This window comes from Procambarus clarkii, chromosome 2, assembly GCF_040958095.1.
Source record: "Procambarus clarkii isolate CNS0578487 chromosome 2, FALCON_Pclarkii_2.0, whole genome shotgun sequence".
In the NCBI taxonomy this organism is placed as follows: domain Eukaryota; kingdom Metazoa; phylum Arthropoda; class Malacostraca; order Decapoda; family Cambaridae; genus Procambarus; species Procambarus clarkii.
Window position 1 is genome coordinate 44,909,637 of NC_091151.1, and position 19,076 is coordinate 44,928,712.

Below are 19,076 nucleotides of genomic sequence, written 5' to 3' on the forward strand. Positions count from 1 at the left end.
GTATTCTTGAAGGCTGTTGTATGCTTCTTCAAAAAATTATAAAATATACAGTATAGCGACTGAGGATTATAAGTACAAAAAAGTGGATTGTGGTGCTCTAACAAAAGCCAAATTTTACAATTTTGATATTGTACAGGCCAAGAAATAACTAAGTAAATCTAGGCTTACAAAGGCTTAGTTCATATAAATATAAGGCCTAAGATTGCATTTATTAGGCCTACGATTGTTTATATTAAGTCCAGGAGAGGTTAAATTAGGCTGTTGTGTATGTTATGTCCGTAAAATATAAATATTAAAAGTGGGTAATTCTTTTCTTTTGTCTCGCAGTTCATCTTTTGAATCCATGTCAGAACTGTCGATATATGTACTATTATTTTGGAGAATAAGTTGAATTTCTGGCAGTTATTGGCCATGAATCTAAACACGTGACCTAACTCAGCCATCATTGTACCTCTGACAGCTAAGCGAGTCCAAGCTGGGAACAGGTACAGTGGATGAACCGCCCTAGTTGGGGACGGGTACAAGGGAGTTGATGAACAACCCAATGGGGTTTCTTTCTTTTATTTTTATGTTCAATAGAAACCGCAGGCCTATTGGCCCATACGTGGCAGCTTCTATTGGGAATAAGAGGCGGGGAGCGGGTGCTGTGCATGCTGCTATGACAGTATTATGGCAGTATGTTCACTTAAAGGATGACTGACACCGTCTAATAAACTAGCACTTCAGGGCCGGCGACACCAACTGGGTTGCCCTGCGATCATTACAATGCCTTGTAGTGGCAGATCGTGTACAAATGGAATGGAGTGACTATGTCAATACAAGCTACACACAGCAGTATAAACAAAAAATATTAAAATAAAAATAATTAAATAAAACATAATTAAACAAAAGACATTCATAGACACACCTTATAACTCCCGTAGGCCGGCAATGGGGCCGCACCAATTGCAATGTTGTTGTTGTTTCAGATTTAGCTACTCAGAACGAAGTGTCCATGTAGCACGGGCTATGGTGAGCCCGTCCCAATTGCAACTCATCCATGCCAGATGTAACGCCAATAACTCCTACACTATCGTACAGTACGAAACCTCTATTTTTGTCTCGTTTTATTGAAAAATGTCAAAATTTGGTTATAAATATATTGCAAATAACATATAAAGACTTCTGTTAAGACCCATTTGTCAGTTGCTTATTATTCTAGTGTGAAGTTGATGGAGTCATACGCCCGGCAGTGAGAGTCTGGGGGAACTGTAGTTAAGCAGCTCTTACGGTGAGCCGCCACTCATTGCCTTGTTTAACCGCCGTCTCTGATGTGCCAAAGACCCCAGACCTGCATCGATGTACACGTACATCGTTACGTGTAAACCGCTTGTGCCCTTGCAAATAATAAACGTACTGAGGTTTATGTGAGTACGGATAGAGACAAGAGATGTTGGTGTTTAGAAATGGAAATGCAGTTAGGTTGCATTGGATAATAGCATAGATAGACCAGGAAATTGCTTGCAGTCTATCATCAGTGCGTATATTGAAGTTACTGTAAGCTTTCCTCAGTTCGTGTTGGCAACCTTCTACTGGTAGGACAAAAACTCCAAGAGAATTTCTTTACTGACGTCGGCTCACAACCAATTGATCTTGGGGTCGTTTCCCGGGCAGGGCGAGGCGTTTAGGCATGTTTCCTTACACTAGATGCCTCTGTTTACTTAGCAATAAATAGTTGGGAGCTAGTCAACGGTTGCGGGTTGCGTCCTGGAGATTGTTAGTCGATGGTTAGGGTTTCCCGTCCCCGATCATGGAAAATTAAACCACTAACAAACTCATCGTCAATGCCAGAACAAAGCAGATCACTTGCCTGCAAGTGACGTCACTAAGTATCTTCTTACAAAGATACTACATAGCCACAATGTTATTATGTTACCATTTTCTGCTGTTACGACGCTATAACAGCGAAATAACAATTAACAAACTTTGTGTCCACTAAAGCATAGACCGTCATTCTTCTGACTAGATGAATGTCTCGCCTTTTTTAGACAGTGTTCGAGTCTCTGTCGGTCCAAGTGAATGAAATGTTACCCCAGACTATTGTGGTTTGCTGTTTATATATTATTAAATGATCCACCGGTGCTCCTCAGAATCCCAACGTTCAGAGCGCAAAAATAACTTCAATGTTTTCAAAATTAACCACTTATCACAAACTGAACAAATATCACATAAAAGCCAGGTATCTAATCTTCTAATATAACAATCGTACCGTATATAAACATCAATTTCTAAGTCCTGCTACTTATATCCTAACATTGCACACACATTGCATTCACAAGCTCGTCGCATGAAACGATCTGAATAAGGAACAAAACTGCCTTTCCCAATCGCGTCTCACATTCAAGGTTAATATCATGATTGTTTCGGGTGTTTAGGAGCAACGAACCAAACACATTAGTATGGTCAAGCATGGTCAAAGGTATCCAAACCCAAAAATTCCAAATGACCTCTCTTTACTGCCACTTGACCTTATTAGACTGCCGCCTGACTTAACTAGACTGCCACGTGACCACTTTAAAACTGACACCAGGCTTCTTTAGACTGTCACTTAAACTCTCTCAAACGTCACTTGGCCTCTCTCTAAACTGGCACGACACACACACAAACACACAAGGACAAATATTATCGTGAGCTTAAGTGTGATTCCAACACTACCTGCTTGACGAATGATAATATATTACAAATAAATAAAATATATTATTACGGATTAAAAATTTGATACAACGAGAAACTTAAAAAATCGAACTATAAATTATAAGGACATGTAATATGATTTCCAAGACTATTTAACACGCAGTTGCAGCTACTTTTCCTCAACTTGCAAATACATTACAGGAATTTTAAAACAATAGATCAGTAAAAATATACAAAACTATTGCATGAAATGGTATGGTTTCACCCATGGTCTGAAATGTGATCTCATCAGAAGTAACCATACATGTGTGGCGGCATCAGGTGTTATGAGGCTTCAGGAAGCTGTTGAAGTTTCAAGTGTGGCTTTAGAAGTGGCCCAGCAAATACACATCGCAAATACAACGTCTCATAAACGTTATTGCGTTGTTGCGACGTCAATAAACTTGACAGGATTCAGCTGGCGTTGACCGCCAACATCTCCAGACTGACAGCTCCAGTGAGGGAGGTGCGGTGCTCGGAGAGGAAGTGGGCGTATTTGTCTGAAAAACAATAACAAAAGCTCTACAAATTACTAATTATTATTAAAAAGATAATTCTAATAATAATGCTAATAATACTAATGATTATCATAGAATTACAATAAAATAGCAATTAATTTATCAAACTTTGCATTAGATTCAAATTAATTATTACTTCAAAATTCAAAGCTTTTCTAGTTATAAATTATCTGCAGTACTACGTCGCATCAGTTATACTTATAAAAACAAGCATTAAAGTGTACTCTAAGTACAGTTCATATTTAGATAAATATATACTTTTATATTAATAAGTCCCAAAAGATTATATTTTAGTACAAGAATATATGCTTCTACAATTATTTAAATATGAGCCATGGCTTAATTTTGTGTATTTTTTGTCACTGAAAAGCTAAATGACACAAGTTTTGCTTGTTAGTGAATAGGAACTTGTGTTATGAATGTTGAGGTATGACATAAGAAGCCCTAATGACACAGCTAAGACTACTGTTGCTTGGTCTGACCTGGTTATATGCCTGTCTGTGACGAGTATTCTTGTTTGATTAGTTAGTTAGTTTGTGTGTGTGTGTGTGTGTGTGTGTGTGTGTGTGTGTGTGTGTGTGTGTGTGTTTGTGCGTCTTGCAAAGCTCGTGTATGCAGGCAGCGTGTATGTATTGCATGTGGACTACAAGAAACTATATAAAAAAAAAACTTGAGATTCGGACATCCACTATTAAAATATAAGCACCAGATCTATTCTAAAAAAAAAAATACTCGGGTATTACTGCCTACGTATATTCTAACAGGTGACAAAAAGTGCCACACAACTCTCGAGCACTTACGCAAAAAAATCATCTAATTAATTAGTTAGTACTATATACACTTCACGACCACAACTAAAAAAAAAAATACACATTAATCTATCGATGTGCAACCTCAGGCAATTAATCCTACCATTTACCGCTTTCCCTATCCCCAAGGATTCTATCTCATCGAACCATGTCCTTCTATCCAAGCCTCGTCCATCTCCTGCCTGTGACCCTACTCTTCGAGGGCCTGGCCGCTGGGCCGACCCTGCCACTCACTGGCTATGGAGACGAGCAGGATGCCCCACGCCACTCCCCAGAACCACCCGACCAGGAAGAATGTCACGGTGAAGAGCTGGACGAAGCCGGTGACTGCAGTCACCACCACTGAGGTGAAGCGATGGCCAGTCGTCTCCATAGTCCCCATGCGATTCCTGCCCCAGCAGAGGCCCAGCCACCCACTGGCCGCAGTCCCTGTTGGGTGGAGGGCAGAGCGGGTGTTACTGCATGGGTTAACGCATGTTATTAACATTCTACCCCCTACCAGAGTTTCCCCATACAATGAGTGCCGCTTTCAACACGCTCCCATGCTGAAATAGACCTGTTTTAACAGACCAGAAGGAGGAATCTTATAGACAAAAGGTTGGTTAGTAATGAAAAGTGGTCTTTATATACGGGATCCGTTATGTTTTTGTTATTAACAAACGAACCTTCAGCAATGTGCTGTTATCCTATTATTCGTGAAGGATTATAGAGTATAAATCAAACGCTGGCTGTGAATTCACCTAGTTTCCCCACCTCACAGGATAGTTAGTCATACAAGGAATCAGGAGAGAACATGAGATGCGACTCTAATCTACTAGACTGCACTAGCAAACGTTGGGTAGAGCACAAGAATGTCTACCAATATTCGTGAATGTGTGAAGTAGTTACAGAGCTCAAGGTATCTCCTCCCATTTCGTCTGAAGTTATTGACAACAGGACACTCACATATATAGCGTAGGAGAGTGTTAAAATATCACTCTGTCTGGTGGATGTTTTGTGCTGTTCGAATGTATAGTTCTCGGTTCTAAACTAATCGTAAATGTTTTACTCGTGCTCTCTGCCCTTTAAGTGTCAGTGATTGTTCTTCTGCCATCCTTAATTTCCTAAAATAGTGCGAGTTTTGCAACAGAGATTGGAATACCTATGTCTAGCTCACTTTCAGGCTTATCTTAATAATTCCTCTTATGTTATATTATCATGTTGGACAACACTTATGTGAGATATTATCCATACATATAAGACAAACTCTTGTTCTATATTAATTATGTTGTTTATAATGGATGTTACAACATTCCTAGTATCTATTTTGCATTTTGGGTTTTCAGGTGGTTGAAGAGCAAACTTTAATTCACAGAAAATTATTCCTATATTTTATCAGTGTTAGTGGCAAGTTGTAGTGCAGCTAATTCTGCATGTGTGGAACTAAGCCAGATGTTCAGTCTTACAATAGTAGTCCATAAAGTATTATCACTGTATATTCTACAGACTGCTGCAATGAGATCTTTTAACATTTGAACAGAGTAATCAGTGTAAGCATAGTGCTCGAAAGGCCGTAAGTTATTTATAAAGGAATCAATAGTTTCAAGTTGGGGCTTTTAGGAGTGCTAGATTTTCGCTATTCGCTCATGGGTGTCGTAAAGCTAAATGAACACCAGGGAATACATTAAAGTGAGGAAGCTGGATGAAGCGGTTTTGCATACGAAAAAGCAACGGGAAGTTAATGATACAACAGCGGGTGTAACAGGTAATGCAGTATGTGATGCCATAGGGAAGAAACAACAACTTGTGATACAATACTGGATATATTATACAACCGGTGACATGTATTAATTAAAGCAGTCACGTGCTACAGCAGGGGTATCTAGCAGCAGATACAGTGACGCGCGAGACTACAGGTGATACAAGCAAAAAACATGAATGGTGCAATAATGGCTACAACATGGGATTGCAACAGACGATGTATGCAATATACACTTAAGATACAACAAGCCATACAGTATTTGTATGACTATGAAAAAGTAGGTGTGACTAAGCTAGACAAGTAGGAGAGGCGAAAAGACTCACCTAGACTAGGGAGAACGGGCGGGGAGACTCACCTAGACCAGGGAGAACGGGCTGGGAGACTCACACCTAGACCAGGGAGAACGGGCGGGGAGACTCACCTAGACCAGGGAGAACGGGCGGGGAGACTCACCTAGACCAGGGAGGAGAATATTGAGGGTGAGGCAGAGGGCGGCTAGGGAGCGCGGCAAGACAGGCAGGGCGCCGCGGAGCACAGAAGTCACGTCCACCAGGTGAGGGGGTAGGGTCATCTCGCTCACACTCTGCAACACAACCATGTTATGCAAACGAGGCGTCACAATAACGTGGCTGAAAAATGTTGACCAAACCACACACTAGAAAGTGAAGAGTCGACGATCAGGGAAGAGACATAATCGACTTGATAATGGTCCAGGACGGACCGAAACGTCGTCGTCTCTTCACTTTCTAGTGTGTGGTTTGGTCAACACAACCTTGTTACCCCAAGTGATGAACACTTACACCACTTAATTTATGCTGGTCTTCATACATGGCCAAATATGAAACGGGTTGTATTTAAAATAATAATTTATGATCATTAGTATAATCTATCGGATGGCAAGAACTTGTTATGGTTTATCAAGGTCACACATCCAGTTATACATGGCCACATTCAATGACACTTAACCTGACTGACCGAGCGAAGCGTACATTAAAGCCACACCAAAAGTTAAATTATTTGTTCCATACTTGGGTACGTCACCTGGATGAAAGAATTAACATGGTAACTGGAGAGGAATATGACAGCTGACCGAGAAAGAACAAAGGAACTGAAGGATGAAGATGTTATGACACATCACGAAAAAACGGGATTGGCAATTGACGAACTAAGAACTATGACAACTTACGAAGGAGGGTCGACGATGATGCGGCGACCTGCCTCCCGGGCCCCTGAAAAATCCCTGTAGGAGGACGATTGGAAGTTTGTCGTTGCCTCCGCCCTTATGCGCCTCGTAGTCCGACCTACCCCGGTGTACCGGTGTGGGTTCCCCGAGGTCGTCCACCACGATATCCGGGGCCAGCCTGTAGGTAGGGCGAGTTGTAGAGACTTGTAGATGGGAAGGCGTGAGCGGTCAAGATTAACAAGACAAGGTTAGAGAGTTCAGGGATTTGTAGCAGGGGTGTGAAAGACGAGATGAACAGGGCAAGGTAAGGTTAGACTGGAAGAGTTAATGTGTGCTTTTCGACGTCAGGAAAGTTGGGGATAACTGCAGAAGAGGGCGTGAAAAGAGGGTGTCAATGTTGTTATGGCCGGATGACGCGGGTCAGGTACATTGGTCAAATGTATGACAGAAAAGAGCTAAATAATAAACAGGACAAGATCTTGCTATTCTTTGGTTTGTTATCTTTAAGAACCCAATTACTGCGACAGATTTTAACTATTTTTCTCAACATGAATGATATTCTGAACTACCTAATAGAACTATTTTAATTTATCTAGTATTTATTTTGGGTTCCATAAAATATTAAACCGATCTAGAGGAAGCACAAGCATTCTACAATAGCAATGTACGGCTGATCCTGTTATGTTAACAGTAAGCCAGAATTCATTCACAAAATATATATAGAGTCCTGGTCAGTGACAATGTTTCTACTAGACAAAATCCTTAAAGTACTTGGATACATAGTACTAGCTAATCCAAACTATTCAATGTCTAAACAAAAATAAAAAGTTAATTCTCCCTCAAAACGACGACGACGAGAGAAATAAAAGCAAGCAGCACCTACATTTCTAGGCCTCTAATCTACATCATTAAAAATAAAGCGTGGGGCCGAGCATGAGGTTATGGAACCGAGTAAGCAGAGGAGCACCGGGATAAAAGCGAGGGGTTAGCGAGGTACCCATGGGAACACCGTACCCAGAGGTATCGCAGTCCGCAGTGTCTCCCGATCTGCAGAAAAACCATAACTCCGGTTAGATCATAGTTCTCCGTAATTCCGTCTCAACGCCTCTCTCTCTCTCTCTCTCTCTCTCTCTCTCTCTCTCTCTCTCTCTCTCTGTCTCTGTCTCTGTCTCTGTCTCTGTCTCTCTCTCTCTCTCTCTCTCTCTCTCTCTCTCTCTCTGTCTGTCTCTGTCTCTCTCTGTGTTTGTCTCTCTCCTCTCTCTCTCTCTCTCTCTCTCTCTCTCTCTCTCTCTCTCTCTCTCTCTCTCTCTCTCTCTCTCTCTCTCTTTCTCTGTCTGTCTGTCTGTCTGTCTGTCTGTCTGTCTGTCTGTCTGTCTGTCTGTCTCTGTCTCTCTCTCTCTCTCTCTCTCTCTCTCTCTCTGTTCCCCCCCCCCTCTCTCTCTCTCTCTCTCTCTCTCTCTCTCTCTCTCTCTCTCTCTCTCTCTCTCTCTCTCTCTCTCTCTTTCTCTCTCTCTTTCTCTCTTCCTGTATATATATATATATATATATATATATATATATATATATATATATATATATATATATATATATATATATATATATATATATATATATCAATTGAAGAAATCATTAAATTTTGAGAAAGAATGTAAAGCATATAAGTAAATTATAAGTGATTAATTTTCATTACAAGAAACTTGATAAAATCAAACTGTATTAATTATTAAATGTTAGAAAACCGGGGATAGGAGCCATTCAGTGTAATATTATTGGGACAAGAACCAATAAATGGGTAAACACCATTGAATTAGAACCAGTTCACACTAAACCAGTTCACATTATAGGCAAGAATGTAACAACTTTCGCTCAGGGTGACTCAAAACTTCACGGCTTTTTCTAATGTGTATATTGATTTTCCTTTATGTCTATATTTCTGTTCAAACAACAATGATGAAAATATTATTTAAACGAACAAAAGTCTATGACCTCTAGAACATACCGTTAATAACATCACGATATTTTAAATTATATTTTGACCCCTAAAACTTAGCACAACATTGTGTAGAGAATAAGTCACAATAACAAGGATGAAAATGAATAACTCAACTGTTAACCTGCTTAACCATGGTTAACTTGAAACCTCCTTGGCCTTGGCCACCAACCACACCCAGTACACGATAGTCAACCCTCTTATGGTTCCTCGTAGTGCTATAATTACATTATCGACTTAACAATTCAATGTAATCACCTTCCACGTAGAATTATACCTCTTCGAGTAATGAGGGTGTAGTGATGTCAGGTGTTTGGCGGCTGTTGCACGCTAAGTACTTGTAGACCCTCCCAGGGACACCCAGACACCCCGTCAATACGGAGACTCACACTCCGAGCACTTCCAGCCTGACACACCGTCAGGGTGATAGTGCTACAGGAAACTGGAAAGTTGGTAATGCCAATGTGGACTTGTCAGGTTGGTAGAGCCAATGTGGATCTCTCAGGTTGGTAGAGCCAATGCAGATCTCTCAGGTTGGTAGAGCAAATGTGGATCTCTCAGGTTGGTAGAACCAATGTGGATTTGGCAGGAGGAAGTGCCAATTTGGACCCACGTCTGTATAACCAATTATTGAATCTGTTATGTGATTATATGATATAAATTACAACTATATACCGGTAACTTAAAATCTTGCTCAGTCCGATTCACATTCACATAACCAAAACAGCGTTAACTTAATAAGACTTTCAATTAATTCAGTACTTCGTGTGACACAAATATTACAAATAAATTGTAAAAAAAGTGTCCACATTTTACCCTTTACGATCATTAGAGTTGGCAGTATTACCCAGTCAAAACAGTGAAGACCACCGATTCGTCAACAACCAATTACGTTAGTTAACAAAATCCATTGTATTCCCCGTCCTGCCCCCGCGATACGCTGGTAACGCCAATGATTTGTGCATTCCCCATATGCTAGAGAAATAAAGAGGAACTTCAAAGTTTAAAAAATTATCAAATAAACGAAGAGTTCCTCTTTCAAACAATGCATCACAGGGAAGAGGGAAGGGGAGGGAACTATCAGGGAGAAAGCTCAAATCTATTGCGACTTTATAGCAATTGGAATGTATCAGGATAAGGATTTGGAGTGGGACGGGGGGAAAGGAATGGTGCCCAACCACTTGGACGGTCGGGGATTGAACGCCGATCTGCATGAAGTGAGACCGTCGTTCTACCGTTCAGCACCTCATTTGCTCTTTAACACGAAGCATGATTCCGTAAGCTTTCCAGTCTCTCTGAATATCAACATAAATGAGAGGACATCACTTCAGATGGAACAAGAGGAAGGCTTCCAACTGTCAGTGCGGGCAGTGATGGAGAAACATTGGGGGGAGAGAGAGAGAGAGAGAGAGAGAGAGAGAGAGAGAGAGAGAGAGAGAGAGAGAGAGAGAGAGAGAGAGAGAGAGAGAGAGAGAGAGAGAGAGAGAGGTGCTAGAATACTAGGGAGAACCAGCTCTTCATGAGGAGCAATCCGCTTGTTGACAGCAGTTCAACTGCCTCGTGCAATTCGACAGTGTATCAGTAGATCCATGTTTTTCTATTAATAAATCCGTGTTTGTCTCAATGGACCCGTGTTTGTCTATCAATAGATCTTTGTCTACTAATAGACTTATGTTTGTCTACCAATAGACTTATGTTTGTCTTTCAAGAGACAAGTGTATCAATAAAAAAGACTCAATATGCCTTAGTATGTCTATTAAACATCTGTGTATGAATGTACCCCATGCATAACTAAATCATGTTACACTGTCAATAAACCAATATTGACCTTTTAGTAATACACCCTTGTACTAACAGGCTCACATATCAATGAACTCGTGTAGGACTATCCACGCTCCCTCTCAAACATCAGAGTCGCCAAATACTTATAAAGTGGCTGTCAAGTCATAATAGAATACAAGGGTATGACATTACAATGAACATCTGCGTATCGCTGTACCCACGTAGGCCTGCCAATACATCCGTGAATAAGTATATTCTACTCTTAAACTTAGCTGAAACAGGAATATATATATATGCCAAGCCTCAAATGAAAAAAAATACATTTTATTGATATTCATACATTTCATGTATGTATATGTATATTATATTTTTACTTACAGTTCAACAAAACGAGTGTCATCCATTAGCACGCAACAGGTGTGTTTATAGCGTTGCAATGTCTGGTAATTTATGCACTACCTGCAATTAGGTTATTTTGAGCGTCGTCCTTACTAAATTGTACTGATGTTGTGATAAGATTACACATTACCAGGCGAGGTCATGAGAGGGTTTAGTGGACTGTACTGGAGAGGGAAGGAAAGGGGGATTGGTGGATAGGTTGTGGGGAGAGGAGTGGGGAGGATTGTTTGGTGGGGAGGAGAGCTGGGGTTTGTGGTGGATTAGTTGGATTGTTGAATGTTGGGGTGTGTGAACTGTGTGTGTGTGTGTGTGTGTGTGTGTGTGTGTGTGTGTGTGTGTGTGTGTGTGTGTGTGTGTGTGTGTGTGTGTGTGTGTGTGTTTGTGTGTGTGTGTGTGTGTGTGAGTGAGTATGAATCTTTCATTGTGTTAATGAATGCTTTGCTGGTCCTGTGTTTAGCAAAACAGGACTTGTTGTGTTACCTCTTATTTGCTCGTGTGTTTGAGGGTCGTTACGTAACAACAAGAGATATACTTGTTAGTTGGTCTTGCGTGTGTTTAAACTTGGGCACCCGAGTGCGTGTGTGAGCGTGTGTGATTCTTTTTGCTAAGGAGACTGCTCTCCAGCACTTGCGCACCCCTCCCCCCTCCCCCCTCTCTCTCTCTTGCACACACACAAACACATTCTCTTCATGATCCAACTTGCTCCACTTTCTTTCTCCAGCGACGACTCTCTCTTAGTCACAAGACAAGAATAATGGGCTTCTTGAAACTATTAACAAATTAGTGCAGTCTCGAGGAACACGCTCCTGTCTCTGTTAAACTCTAGGAGAAAAGAAAGTGAACGAATTATGCTTCCACACAGAAAAACTTGATACAGGGGGTTGTGGACGTGGTATTCTGTTTTACCTATAGCGCCTTGCTTCTAGAAATTTGCTTCAAGAAACTTGCTTCAAGAAACTTGATTCCAGAGACTTGCTTCTAGGGATTTTTATTACGGGGCCTGACGGCTGAGTGAACAGCGCTTGGGATTCATGGCCCTAAGGTTCCGTTTTCGATTCTTAGCGGAAACAAATGGGAAGAATTTCTTTCACCCTGATGTTCCTGTTCACCTAGCAGTAAATACGTACCTGGGAGTTAGACAGCTGCTTCGGGCTGCTTCCTGGGGATATGTAACAAAAAGGAGGACTGGTCGAGGACCGGGCGGCGGGGACGCTAAGCCCCGAAATCATTTCAAGATAACCTGAAGAAGATGGTCCTTCATCCAGAGAATTGATTTCAGAGCCTTGCTTCTAGGGCCTTGCTTCCAGAGCCTTGTTTTTAAAGGCTTGCTTCCAGATGCTTGCTTCCTAGAGAAAGGTTTCAGAAACTTGCTTCCGAAGCTTTACATCCAGAGCCTTGCTACTTGAAGCTTACTTGGAGAATCTTGCTTTCAAAGCCTTGCTTCAAAAGCCTGTCTTCCAGTGTCTCGCTTCCAGAGCCTTACCTCCAGAGTTTTACGTCCGGAGCATTACTTTCAGAAACTTGTCCCTTGAAGCTTTTTAGTTTTGTGGTAAAAGGAAAGAGAGAGAGAGAGAGAGAGAGAGAGAGAGAGAGAGAGAGAGAGAGAGAGAGAGAGAGAGAAAGAAAGAGAGGAGAGAGAGAGACAGAGAGACAGAGACCGAAGGATAAACAAAATTTAAATAATATTATTTCACCCACTAGCGTTAATTCATGCAAATAAGCGACATAATTACATTCACATTGATATTCATGGAGATAATCTAGAACGATTATTATCAGAACCCATTAGATGTTATTAATTAAGACTGCTGCATTCTAAGTTTTTTCGTAAGTTATAATTATTTTTGTTTGATGAAGACCTTAAAATTGCCTCGTAAAGAAGGAATGGATTAATTAATAAGCTAAATATTAGAGGTGTTCACACAATGGTATTGCCTCAGGCCTCTCATTTAGCTTATCAGCATGACGTTGGAGCCACCAAGACAAACGTTATTATTCAGTACTGAGCAGTTAAAAATTTATGTGTTAGTTTGTTTACAAAAATTTTAACTGACACTAATTTTTGCTAGATCGAGGTTGACATCTTAATGAGTTACAATTACTCTAAACTTTACTTAGTTACTGTTAATACAAATTAAAATATACATATAACCCAAACCACATATGTAATTAAATGAAGAAGTTTGGGTCCGTTCTGGACGAAGGTCCTTGATAAACCTAAACATTGTCACTTTCAATTATTTTTATATATGTAGGGCTGGCTTAGTCGTTTCCGTAAAATTATTGTGATCTTTTCTCTGCTTTTTACGCAATCTCTTGAAGCCGCAAAGGTAGCGAAATAGTAAAAGATATATGTAAACTTATTGCCGCAAATACTGAAATATAAAACTATAGGTTTTCGTGTTTTTGCAACTTTATAATGGCCATAATTGTATTTTCCGTGCCAATAAATTTGAATAATATTAAATGACATTGTTTTTATTTTTCAAAATCACTCTAACGAACATTATTCAATGTGCAACAGAGGCGGTAGTGAGGGCCACCATATAAATGTTAATGAGATTAGCTCTTAAAGTTAGCATATTTTTACTAAAACTTTGGCTGTTTTCATTCAAAGTTCGGCCACATATTTTTCCTCATATATATCGATATATTCCCTTATAGCATATCTAGTAATCCGGTAATCATTTCAACTTTAATATATCAACATTCTAGTTAGCCCAGATTTTCACAATAGACATGCACATTACCCATTATCATTTTGATAGAACTCTCCGGCAAACTTTGAGAAACGTTTCTTCAAAGTTTAATTCAATATTTCCTTCCAAAGCCGTTCAGAGCGAAGGCTGGGGAATTCAAAGGTATTAACGACTGTAATGAGAGTTAATGGGTCTGCCGATACTTAATGAGTAACGACAGACTTGATCAAGGGGAAAGGGATAAACGGCTAGCAAAAAGGTAAGGGATTAGGGGAAGGGATAAGGGGAAATGATAATGGAAAGAGATAATGGGGGAGAGGGGGAGGGATAAATGGGAAAAAGCACGCTCCTCTTCCCCCTTAAGCACCAACAGGTACTCACTGTCCTCCCCATTAAGAGCGAAGAAGACTCACATTTTCCCGAAACAAGAACTTTTTTGCATACTTCGAAAGTAAAAATTTCGGTCGCTCCAGCCACAAAAGTACTATTGCGTTAATGAAAATTATACAATTATTAACGATTTTCAGCCACATGCAAACGGCACAATTCGAGTTAGTGCTCTCTACACTAGGCACTAACCAGGCACCTCTTCTCACACACTTCACGCCCCTCTCCCCACAAATACATCACTCACCTCTCCACACAAACAAACCACTCACTTCTCCATACAAACACACCACACTCCTCTCCACACGTTCATATTTTCACTTATTCTCTCACGGGCATAAAACACCAAGCTCCAGAAAATCGTACGTAATGGTAGGATTTCATCATAAGAATTTAAGTCAGAATTTAGTGAGAAACCGTCGTTGTAACTCTCGCCCCTCATGCTCCCAGATACGGCTCGGATAAAATGATTCCATTCACCATTTTCATATAGCAGGAAGATAAGAAGTTGGGAGCAATGCGATGTATGAGAGCGTGGAGAAGGATTTATGTTGGTAAACATGGAGTAAGTGTATGAAAAATTAAACAAATATGATGTATAAATGAATATATTATTATGTAAGTAAATTATGCTGAATGAAAAATGAAGGCGAAGGGACTTTTTAAAAATAGGATTACTTTGTATACAGGGATTTTGCTTCAGGAGAGTATTGGAACAAAAGAGCCATTAGCGGCAGGTCGAAATTTTATAGACAAAGCTCTGAAATCTTCTGCACCTTCTGTCCTCTCTTCTGTATCACTTACTGTCTTTGCTGCCCTCTCCTACCCTCCCTGCTGCACTAACTTACTTTTCCTACTATTATATATATATATATATATATATATATATATATATATATATATATATATATATATATATATATATATATATATATATATATATATATATATATATACACGAGCTATTGGCCTCTTTCGAGATCATACTATTATGTAATACAAGTCTGGTGATGAGTAATCCTTAGGGGGTTCGAAATCGTACAGGGATTAGGAATCCCCTCCCTTGCACTCTCCCTTATTTTCAATCATCTATTTACCCCTTTCTTTCCATTTGTTATCTAACCAGAGATGTTCTGTAGCACTTTCAGGGACAGTTGCAACACTTTCCGGGAATCTTGCAGAATTCTTAGGGAGTACTGTAGCACGTCCAGTACCTAGTTTTGGGTTTCCCAGTTGATAACCTTGAAATTATCCGAATTGTTATCTGTAACTTGAATTTACCATTAATCATTTCTCCTCCAATTTTATCCTCTATAACTCCTACCCTGTATTGGTATCTCTCATCTCCCTATCTCCTCTATACGGTAGACAAAGAGTCAGAGGTCGTGACTAGCGCCCGACCCTGAAGTCGTACGTCTCTCCCCCCAACGTATCATTAAGCCAAAAATATATTTCGCGAAATCAATACCCGAGAAATTAATACAGTACCCAGGCAGGTGCCCGAGGGACCTTACGCTAAAGGGAAGGGACGATTTTTCCCCTTATGGTACCTGATTGAGCTTACCTAACAGAGAGAGGGGTCATTGTCCCCTCATCGTAAACAGCGCATGTTTTGCTGTTTGCGTTGCGAAACAGCGTTTGTTTCCCATATATATATATATATATATATATATATATATATATATATATATATATATATTTATATATATTTATATATATATATATATATATATATATATATATATATATATATATATATATATATTTATATATATTTATATATATATATATATATATATATATATATATATATATATATATATATATATATATATATATATATATATATATATATATACAGTCGCATATAGTCCTCGGGATCATTCAGGCTTGTTCGCATATATATATATATATATATATATATATATATATATATATATATATATATATATATATATAAATATATATATATATATATATATATATATATATATATATATATATATATATATATATATATATATATATATATATATCTGATCGTCTTTCTGCATCGTTTACCTGATTAGCAACTTTCGCACACCTCGTTCCTGACTGAGTACACACTGGATCACATTCTCGTTACCTTGATGGACGAGACACATACACCTGATGACCTTGTTAACCTGATGGGACGCAAACCTGATGACCTACTCGTTATCCTGATGGACCGGACACACACCTGATGGACCACGCCCTCCTAGATTCGCTGAGGTCAGTGGGAGGGCAGGGGGTGAGGACTGTCTATCATTTATAATTATTTTCTAACCTATCTGATCAAGATATGTTATAACGTTGGTACAAGTACGTATTTTCTTACTAAATAATTGGAACAAAAAAGAGTGAATGAGCGTATCGAGTGAGAGAGTGAGAGTGTGTGAGAGAGAGAGAGAGAGAGAGAGAGAGAGAGAGAGAGAGAGAGAGAGAGAGAGAGAGAGAGAGAGAGAGAGAGAGAGAGAGAGAGAGAGAGAGAGAGAGAGGGATGCCATTAATATCTCTTCTCTCCCTCTCTCTCTCTCTCTCCTCATCTCAAACAGCTTGACAGGTTTAAGTTTCAACTCACCTCTCCATTTCATCAATCAAGTTCACCCTCGTTCCCTTCCTCAGATTACCTCCCCCTTCACACACACACACACACACACACACACACACACACACACACACACACACACACACACACACACACACACACACACACACGCACACGCACACACAAGCCACCACGCCCTTCTATTAACTAAGGTGTGATATTGAGAGGAAGGCTCGATGTTCTTTGCATAGAATTTTGAAGGTTGTGATATATTTGACTTGTTGGTCTCATGCTTCATTATTCTGATATCGTGGTTTGTTTCTGTACTGAAGTTCTTTCATCACGCTCTGAAGACTTATTTAATTGTTGAATACAGTTTATTATAGAACGTAATATCTAGTGCTGAGGACAATCTTATTTTAAGAACCTAATATTTTATTAAATTACATCTTGTGTTACTTAGCTTATATCCTGTGATAAAGACTTTTCATCCTGTATGGATATCTTGTGCTATGAGCTCTTCAGTTTACGTGTAGAATCTAATATCTTAATGTAAGAACATGTTATTTGTCATTAAGTCATTGTTATCTTGAAACAGAAGATTGGAAAATATTTTAAATTAGTGAAAAATATATAAATTACAGACACCTTACAAATTTGGCGAAACAAATGGATGAAGGCTTACCCCCCCCCCACCCCTACGTTGTCTACATTAAACAACACACACACAAAAGAACTTAACAACTTCAAACTTTGATTACACTCGAATATTGGCTACAAGTAAACCACATAATTATTTTTCTCTTAGAACTATACATAAATTTTCTGCATGTGAATTTCATAAATTATAAACCGATATTTCTTTTGTGGCGTGAAAGTTGTTCCAATGCCCTTTCTCCTAAGTTGTAAAAGTCGCCAGTAAGAGAAGTTTATACATCACTAAAATTAAGTTTATTCGTCAATAAAGTTAATTCTTATCTAGAGTGATGTTTATTTTGGCATGTAACTTGACGGAGAAAGAATCAAACCGTGACGTCAGCGGCGTATTTGTGTCAAGGATGAATGTCAACTTGGGTAAACATGTCACACTCTTCTGCTGAGTGTTGAGGAAGGTCGAGTTTGGGTTTTCTTGGAGAATTGTTATAAGTTTGCACATTACAAACATGTATACATACATACACGCAGAGAGAGAGAGAGAGAGAGAGAGAGAGAGAGAGAGAGAGAGAGAGAGAGAGAGTGTGACAGACAGACAGACAAACAGAGGCGGAATAAGATTCTGCAAATAACATTTCACGGAACAAACAAATATATATGAAGGATTAGAACTCACTTGTTGTAGCTGGTATCCAAACTGTTTCGCTATTTCGTATTTACCTATTTACATTATAGTCATTTTTGGTAGGTAGTGTATATAAATACATTATAAATATATATATATATATATATATATATATATATATATATATATATATATATATATATATATATATATATATATATATATATATATATATATATATATATATATATATATATATAACGAAAGTAGCAGTTCTTGGACGGTACTTAGAATGAGAAGTTGGGCCCATAGACTCCTCCGGCAACCAAACATATTCCCACCATTTTCGTGTCATTAATTCGCCTTCTGTGGGATAGGCAGTGGAAGGGGGCTGAATGCAATTAAAGTAACCATCGTCAGAACAGTTGCCCAGATTCCTAAAGTAACGTGATGTTCAACCGGAAGATATACAGACTGAAGAAATTGAATTTGATGAACCTTGATGCCCATGGTGCAGTCAATGCATAGCAATGCTGGTAAGTCCCTGGCCTCATCGGCATCCAGTTCAATAAGTAATGTCCCAAAAGCTGACAACTTGATTCCCATCCCGTACCAACGTAATAACCGAAAAGGCAGATCTAACAATAGGTCCAATGACAGGCCAAAAATAAGAAACCAAGTGAGAAAAAACTGAAGAAGGCAACACAGTAAGGGGTAATCATGATAATTTCTAGTGAAAACACAATTACATCCAGGAATAGGGACGAAAAGCACCCTCTGTAAGCGGCGGGGAAACTCCCTTCTCAGGCCACAAACGTTCCAGACCATAGACCACTGTTACTGGAAGAACTCTGATCTTCAAAGTCCCAGTTTTTATCTTGTCATCATTTCGCAGCTCTTTGTTATCATATCCCAGCTCCTTGTCCACATATCCCAGTACGTTGTACGCATATCAACAGCTCAGTGTCTTCATTTCATCAGCTTAGTGTCTCAAATTAAAAGCTCAGT

General features: G+C 39.3%; 1 protein-coding gene across 2 annotated transcripts in view; it reads right to left on the minus strand.

Moving 5' to 3' along the window:
• LOC123762435 (serine-rich adhesin for platelets-like) overlaps nt 1-19,076 on the minus strand; it is a 57,011-nt gene that overhangs the window by 8,890 nt on the left and 29,045 nt on the right. Inside the window, exons 4-7 of one of the 2 annotated variants that reach the window (XM_069325158.1) lie at nt 6,967-7,141; nt 6,234-6,363; nt 4,274-4,468; nt 908-3,212 (exon numbers count right to left, since the gene is read on the minus strand). In XM_069325158.1, coding sequence (XP_069181259.1) covers nt 3,127-3,212; nt 4,274-4,468; nt 6,234-6,363; nt 6,967-7,141 — 586 coding nt within the window. In that variant the 3' untranslated portion in view covers nt 908-3,126. The remainder of the gene's footprint in view (nt 1-907; nt 3,213-4,273; nt 4,469-6,233; nt 6,364-6,966; nt 7,142-19,076) is intronic. The other variant, XM_069325165.1, reaches the window with a different exon arrangement.